The sequence below is a fragment of the Lucilia sericata genome, unplaced genomic scaffold (genome assembly GCF_015586225.1).
Source record: "Lucilia sericata isolate MDLA Ls3-8-SP2 unplaced genomic scaffold, ASM1558622v1 Contig000292F_arrow, whole genome shotgun sequence".
Classification (NCBI taxonomy): Eukaryota; Metazoa; Arthropoda; class Insecta; order Diptera; family Calliphoridae; genus Lucilia; species Lucilia sericata.
The window spans coordinates 30,365-38,689 of NW_023994317.1; the positions used below are offsets into that span (position 1 = coordinate 30,365).

At 29.1% G+C, this 8,325-nt stretch overlaps 2 protein-coding genes across 2 annotated transcripts; one reads left to right on the forward strand and one right to left on the reverse strand.

The window, feature by feature from the left end:
• The first annotated feature begins 1,576 nt into the window (after positions 1-1,576).
• On the forward strand, positions 1,577-4,172 carry LOC119603314. Its single transcript, XM_037955318.1, has 2 exons — positions 1,577-1,918; positions 4,152-4,172. The coding sequence occupies exons 1-2, from the start codon at positions 1,577-1,579 to the stop codon at positions 4,170-4,172; spliced, it is 363 nt and encodes a 120-aa protein (XP_037811246.1).
• A 16-nt stretch (positions 4,173-4,188) lies between these two features.
• On the reverse strand, positions 4,189-6,966 carry LOC119603315. Its single transcript, XM_037955319.1, has 2 exons — positions 6,498-6,966; positions 4,189-4,529 (listed from the first exon to the last, which is right to left on the reverse strand). The coding sequence occupies exons 1-2, from the start codon at positions 6,964-6,966 to the stop codon at positions 4,189-4,191; spliced, it is 810 nt and encodes a 269-aa protein (XP_037811247.1).
• Positions 6,967-8,325: the final 1,359 nt, after the last annotated feature.

Consider the following 8,325-nt stretch of genomic DNA (forward strand, 5'->3'; position numbering starts at 1 on the left):
TTGTTTTTAATTTTGTTCCAAAAATAATTTTAAACAAAAACAGAAACAAAATTCATAAATTTATCAAAATCCAGCAGAAGTTGAGGTTTCAACTGTTGAAAGATGGAAAAAAAGACAAGTGCTATGGCGATGTTTTTAGCTGCTGCTGCCTGTCCATAATTTTTTCATTTAAATTTTTTTACTTTATTTCGTCATCCAGTAGGTGTTTGAAATAAATCCTCTCTTAAAACAGTATTGTATAAAATTTGCATACATATTTATTTCTACGAGTTATAGAAGAAACAAAAAATCTTATTGAAATGGTAATTTTATCTTGTGTCTTCCGCAGACAATAGAAGTGAAATTAAACATGTAACAGCTAAAAAATGTTGTTTTATAAATTGTTTTCATAATTTTTCTTTCCATGAATTTTTAACCAGTTGTATTACACCTGGTGAAAAGAAGAATTTATAAACTGTTTCATTGTCAGTCAGTTTTGGTTAAGATATTTGAAATTTTAATAAAACAAAATATTTCGAGTATTTTTGCTAGCTAACACTGTTATTATGTAAATCTTGAGAAAATAAATAAAAATAAGAATATTATGTCAGTTAAGTCTGTATATATGATACCCTATATTGTTATAGGCTAGTACTCGGATGTGGAACTAATGTATGTTGAGTTATGATCGATGATCTATTATATCTATTCATATAAAAAGCAGAGTAAGGAGAGCGTTCTAATTGATTTCTCTCTAGAGAGATATTAATTCGAACGAAATAAATTATTTACTTTATTGTTTTTTTCTCCTGAGTTTAAAATAAATCTCACGAGAAATATTTAAATTTATAGAGCGGAAAATACATTTCTCTTATGAAACGTGTACAAATGAATTTATCGGGAGTTTTATAATATTGTACATAAAGCAGTCACGAGCAAAACTGAAATTCTAATGCACGCGTGCATAGGCCAAGAAATTCTGCTGACGCTTTGTTGACACACCTACACTATAAGCTTGTGTGTATTAGTGTGTCTGTGTTTTACTAAAATGACCACTTGTTTGTTGCTTTGTTACGATCTCAGAGATCAAAATCAAATCAGTTGCTGTTCAGCTTTTGTAGAAGCAAGATCACGTTGCGGATTTTTTTATGCTTATGATTTTTTCTCTTTTATTACACCTAGCAAAATGTTTGATATAAATTGGGAAAATGATTTCTTTTTTATAGAAAACATGGACGGTGAGGCACAATGCGTCGTATGTTATAAAATTATATGTAGAAAAGCTTTATTTTTTTTGAAAAGGCATTATGAAACTTGCCATGGACCCTTAAATGACCTTAGGGGACATGACAGAAAAGTAAAGTTGTTGCAATTAAAAGCAGAGTTTTTCTTAAAATTTATAATTAATGAAACAACAGCAAATAATTGCAACAATCTTCCTTTAAATAGCCAAAAAAAATCATTGCCTCATAAAAAGGCATCTTATGTAGTTGCTTTATCGTTAGCAAAACAATGTCGCCCATTTGAGGATGGCATTTTTTTCTTAAATTTAACTACAGATATTTTGAGTTGTTTTGGAGAAAAATGCCATGAAACTATGAAACTCTGCCAGGATATACCATCATTATCTCGTCGTACTATAACAAGAAGAACGGAAGATATAAGCAAATTTATTAAAATGTCAGCAAAAGAAAGATTAATTAATTGCAAATATTTTTCGATTTCTCTAGATGAGAGTACGGATATCAATAATATTTGCCAGTTAATTATTTGTATTAAAACAGTTAATGCAAATTTAGAGTGCTTCGAAGAAATGTTTGAAGTGGTTTCACTTCATGGTCATGTAACAGGACAAGTTCTGTATGATGCATTAGATGTTAATGTTTTTGCATTTGCTGACAAAAATAAATTAACCTCAATATGTTCGGATGGAGCAAAGGTAATGAGAGGCAAAAATAAAGGACTTTTGGGCATTTTAAACAAAAATGGAATAAATTGCCCAGCATTCCATTGTGTCATACACCAACAAGCTCTTTTCTCCAAAGAGTTGGGTATGAAAAATACAATGGATGTTGTTGTAAAAATAATAAATATAATAAGAGGGGGGCACAATTCTCTGACACACAGAAAATTTAAAGATTTTCTAGAAAACCTTAATTCGGATTATGGAGATTTACTTTTATATACCGAAGTCCGTTGGCTAAGTCGAGGCAAAAGTTTGGAAAGACTTTTCCATTTAAGAAAAGAAGTACTCGAATTTTTAAAAACTTTATCCAATAAAGATACAAAACACCTTACTAATTGTCTTGAAAATCCCGACTTTCTATTAGATTTCGCATTTTTATGTGATATTACCGAGATATTAAATGACCTTAATTTATGCCTGCAAGGTAAAAATATAAAAATATTTCATTTGAATAGAATTATTCACCAATTTAGTACAAAATTAGATCTCTTAATAAATCAATTAAAAAGTAATAGTATATCAAATCTTAAGAAAACTTCATCAATATTCATAGAATTTAATTTTAATACGTTTGATTGTATTCAGAAATACGCCAAAATAGTTGAATCCATAAAAAAGAATTACAATGACAGATTTCAAGACTTAAAATTTATAAAAAAAAAAACAATAGAAATACATGATAATCCCCTTAGATGTGAAATAGAAGAGCAAGATGCTTTTCTTCACGAAGAATTGCATAAAATGCGTAATGATTTTGAAGTTCCTATGGAATCTGGGGAAAAATTTTGGCAAAAGATAGATGTTACAAAATATTTCAATTTAAAAAACGAAATATATAAGCTATATTCCATGTTTGGCACCACATATAACTGTGAGGTGGCATTCTCAAGTATGAAACTGATTTTAAGTAAATTGCGGAATAGGTTAACCGATCAACACATTGGTGACTTATTGCGTATTAAGGAATATAAAGGAAACATTGATTTGGATAGATTAGTTGAACTTTAAATTAAGTTCAGTTAATATCTCGGTAATATCCCTTAAAAGTTCGAAATCGAATAGAAAGTCGTGATTTTCTTAATGATATTTCAGTAGTTTTATTTAATACTACTTTTTAAAAATACTACTACTTTTCTTAAATGAAAAACTCTTTCCCTTTATTCCATTTTTGTTTAAAATGCCCAAAAGTTCATGAGTTTTTCTCGTCGTAAAAAGTATTTGCAATAGAAAACAAATTTCAAAACTTTTCTCAGTGTACCACCATTTTGTTATAACGTGCAGTCATCTCTCTGCTGCTTAACGCACACAAATATACACATGGTGGTATGTGTTTGCCCATGACTGACATAAAGTCAAAAACATATTTCTTCGCACAAGCATGCACACACACACGCTCATCTTTTTTCTTTTTTTACAACCTCACACACATGCACATTTTTTTCATAAATTTTTTGTTTTTTACACCGCCGTAAAACCGGTTTTGCCGCACACATCTTTTGAATGTGAGTTTTACTCAAATTCTATTCCTTTTGATATCTCTCGGGAGATGAATTAAAAAATCAAAATACATAGATATCACTCATGAAGTGAACATAAAAAATGAAGAGTTGAAATAAAAATACTTCTCCCGAGTTTAAAAGAAAATCCTCGTGAAATGAGCTGTATAACGAGAGAAATAAATAAGATAATATTCACGAGTGCAAAAATTACTTACTCTGATAAAAAGTTAAGAATTTCATATAGATACCGACATGTATGCGTCTTACTACGGCTAATTATAGGCCGATTGTGAGGAAAATAAGTGTAATTTTTTCTCTATATGATGCTTAAATTTGATCTTGATCACATCTTTTCTAAATTTTATGAAAAGCTTGGTTTCTATACAGACCTCGTCAAGAAAATCAGTTTATCGTTAATAAATTTTCTTAAAATATCAATTTGTATTCATTTTGATGGGTTACAAACATTAGATCAAACGTATCTACTACTGATATCATGTAGGAAACTTAACTAAAGGCTTGTTTATGTAAATATCGGAATACTAAGTTTAACTTTTCATTTCAAAAAAATATATAAAAATAAGTAAAAATGTCTATATATATTATTTTTCACAACTTCTTTTAATAAATAAATAAATACTTAAAAAACCCCTCTAAATACTATAACAATAAATAAACTATCAACATATTTAATAATACAAAAACAGAATAACACTTTAACGGAATAACTTTCCCATGACTTTATCACTTTTGCCATCCTCTATAGACCAGTGATGGTAATTCCATTTTAACATCCTTCTCTGATACAGTTGCTATATTAATGTTATGATTGTTACTGCGTCGCCTTCTCCTGTGATGATGACCATCCGCTGATACATACTGCACACTGTGTGATGATTCATGACCCTGATTTGCCAACGATTTTACACCAACCATTGCCGCCATCATTAGTGCAGTCATTGCAACACCCAATGCTTTCATAGCCAATGCACCGATGCCACCCAGACCCATGACAGCCATCATTTTAGACATCATCAAACCGAGTGCCATAATCATGCCGTTGCCTTTGTCTTTTTTTCGTGCTTCTGTTGATTTTGGATTTACATTTTAATTTTATGCCATTTGTAGTTATTTGATAACATGAAAAGTAAAAATGAGGAAAAACAAATATTTCAAAAAATATTCCTTTTAAAATGAAAAATTACATTTTTATTATGTAAACTGGAAACATGCTTTTGGAATATAAAAGTAGAAATACCAAAGAATTTTAATTGCTAAACACAAAATATAATATTAATATTAAAATGAAAACAAATTAGAAATTTTAATTGGTCATATTCGATTATATGATAACCTAGACTTCAGTTTTTGAACGAGGACCAATTCACATTATTTACAGATTTATACTCAGAGGGAAAAGCCGTAAGAAAAGTACCGAAATTGATACAATCTGTTGTCAAAAATGAGCTTACCACGTTTGTTAACATTTAGACAACGGATGTTTATAAAATTTAAATAACACCCAGTTATCACTTTGACCTTTTGTAATTTTGACAATGCATCGTTGTTATTGCCACAACGCATTGTTGTCATTGCGATTAAGCTTGGTGTAATTTTGACAATACATCATTGTGATTTCGATAAGGAATTGTTGTCATTTCGACAACACAACGTTCTGATAGCGTTGTCACTTTGGTAACACATTATTAATGTTTTTTGTAGATTTGATAACGTCGTGTATTTTTTAATTTTTGTTGTTGATTTGACAACTATCCGTACATATCTTGACGTACATACTTTGACAACGGATGTTGTTGAAAAATTATGCCAGTCGTGTATTATTTTAAAACGTCTTTTTTCCCTCTGTGTTCATATTACGATATTATTCTTAATCAATCGAATAATTTAAAATATGTTTGGGTTTAAAATTTTAGTTTTGAAAAAAAAAACCTTACAGATTTTTTTTTTTCAGATTTTTACAAATTGTCCCTAGATCACCAAAAAACCGTTCTGCCTAATCCAGAATTCTTTTTCCATAAAATATATTTTGAATTCTTTAAAAATCTCTTGTATTCATTGAGATATTGTCTGTTAGCAATAAATTTTTTTTAATTTATATTTTATTCAAACTTTAGTTTAAGATTTCCCCCAGAAGGGATAAGATACATAAAAGACGATCGACAGATTGCATTCTCTAATTAGTTGAAGTAATAAATCTCGCGAGAGATATTTAATTTAAAGAGCGAAAAATTAAATTCGCTGATGAAACGTACATAATTTTTTTTATAATAAAACAGTTTACGTTTCATTAGCGAAAAATTAATTTCGCTCTCTTGTATTCATTCATTCATGTTCAGTTTAGTTCATTAATGTTCAGTTCGTTTCTATTTCTCTCATGAGCGATATTAGTTAGTTAGTTAGTAGTGTTTAGATAGCGCTGTTTAAATAAAAAAGTACGCCATAATAAAAGAAAGTAATTATGAGTCATTATTTGTTATTACAAAAAAAAAAAACCCACTGTGATCTTGAACTACTAAAATACTTGTAAATTAAGTGAAAATAAAAACCTTGACTTTATAAAAAAAATATCAAAAAATTTCTAATTTTAATTTCGTATTCACTACAATAATTGATAATGTTTAAAATGCGCTTTACCACACATTTAAACATTATACATATAATTGATATAAAATTTTACATAAAAACCATAAAATTTACACACTGTCAAAATTGTCATTTGCATACAAAATGACATTATAACACCAGCCAAAGTAAACAAACAAAAAAAAAAAATAATGAATAAAAATTCAGTTCAATGACCAAATACATATTATCACGTTAAATAATCGTGATATATCACAAACAAAAATTTCTTCAACCAAAACATGATATTTTTAGGAAAAAAATGTAATGACAAGATTTGTACACATATCGATGTACATTTGATTGTGATACATGAATCCATGATGACACGTGCCATAAAACACATTTTGTTTGACGTTTTGTCCATCATACTTTTTTTGTCAACGTCAGTATAACAATCAGTGACTTACCATCCGATGGATTCATTTGCATTCCATTCTGCTCTACATCACGTGCCAAAAAATGTTCACTTTCGTCTGAAGACATCAAATCGGAAAATTTTATATTCAATTCATGTGTACGCAAATAGCGAGAGAAGCGTCCTAGAAAGGTATCATCTGTATCACCTTCCCCCACAGCATTGGATTTTTTATTTTTATTATTTATATCACTATCCGCGGTATTGTTATTATTATTAATATGTCCATTTGATGATGGTACAATTTCCAAACCACGTACAATGACAATTGGTTTATCAGTTTTACTTAAATTATTGATAATATTATTAATGGCGCGTGAGCCTCGACAATAGACGGAAGTTTCCAAAGAGTTTGTTAAACATTCATCCGATAAATTGGCAATATCCTCTGGCAAAGATGTATGACAATAATTTATAAGGAGGTTAAAAATTAAGGTAATAAAAACACTTTGTTTCAGCATATCTGTTGTTCGATTTAAAATGTTTTCTTATGAAAATGACACGTTTAGTAGTTTTATTTTCCTTGACCGCCAGCCAATTCTTTGGCTAATTTTTGTTTGCTATGTTGCAAGCTCTTTTAACAGTTGTCAACTAATTTCATTTATATCAAACTTTATCTAATTTATACCATTGTTTTGTTTATGAATTTTCAAATCAAAACTGTATATTTTAGTAAGTACTGTCCTACCAACCCACAAATTTACAGACCACATTTCTTTAATTTGTCCACCCATTTTGTCAACAAAAAAAATAAAACAAAACCATAGACATATAATTATTTTGTTACAATTTTCTTTAGACTTAATGATTGTTTTCTTTTTTTTTTGTTCTGCTACTGCAGTAGATTAAATTTTTCATTTCAATTGTTTTAAGTAATTTTCAATTTTCACGGTCAGTTGATCACACATCTTGAATTGAAAAATGTCTCAATACAATGATAAAGTAATGTAAAACAAATTAGAATTTAGGAATACTCATACATGCTTGCCTATATTATGCCCTACTCTAGGGCTGGCGTTAATCATGAATTTATTCTTGCAGAGTTTAGTACAATGATTTACTCATTTATGAAAATTTGGTTCGATTTACACTAACTATACCTAAACACTATATAATAAAAATCCCACTTTAAAATTTAAAATTTTTGAAGATTGTAGCTCTAGTAGTTTTCCAGATATACGATTCTTTGTATTTACTTCATATGTATTGCTACGCCAGATATTTTCACTCACTTTATTCAAACGCTAATTTCTCCGCAAATGTTTACAAGGATTTCAGAGTTGTTTGTTGAGGTTTCTAGCTCTTTTCCAGATACATATATGAATTTTTATATTTAATTTCCAGCAAAAACTGGTTAATGGCTTTCAGTTGTAATTACTTACTTAACAACATACTTTTCAATGACTACTACATATCGTCTGGATTACATAGAAGTAGTCTAATAAGGTCTTACTAATAATGTGTTATATAAATACTTTCTAATTCATTAGTCATCTTGGCAGTGAAGATATAGAAGCTGTATACGTTTTTTCATGCGATTTACAATGACTACTTTTTCTAATTACTTGTAATCGTTTCTGGTAAGTACTCACCTCCAATGACATCACCGTGTTAAAATAATGACTTAAAATGCTATTGTGTAAGTAAATTTTAGCATTTTAACCCCTTACATGGTAATGAAAGTTTTTACTGGGTATGGATTTCAATGTTACACATGCAAAATTCTACCTCTAATATGATTTCTTGCATTTAGATCAAATAGGAGGTTCCAAGCTTCCTATTGCTAATCCGCCCATTTTTTTCTTCAAATGTTATATACG

Excerpts from the sequence above, each read along its gene's own strand:
- LOC119603314 (XM_037955318.1), top strand. The coding sequence starts at position 1,577 with ATGAAACTCTGCCAGGATATACCATCATTATCTCGTCGTACTATAACA. Across the intron at positions 1,919-4,151 it reads TATGTTCGGATGGAGCAAAG|AATAACACTTTAACGGAATA; the intron begins GTAATGAGAGGC and ends ATACAAAAACAG.
- LOC119603315 (XM_037955319.1), bottom strand. The coding sequence starts at position 6,966 with ATGCTGAAACAAAGTGTTTTTATTACCTTAATTTTTAACCTCCTTATA. Across the intron at positions 4,530-6,497 it reads GCAAATGAATCCATCGGATG|AAGCACGAAAAAAAGACAAA; the intron begins GTAAGTCACTGA and ends CAAAATCAACAG.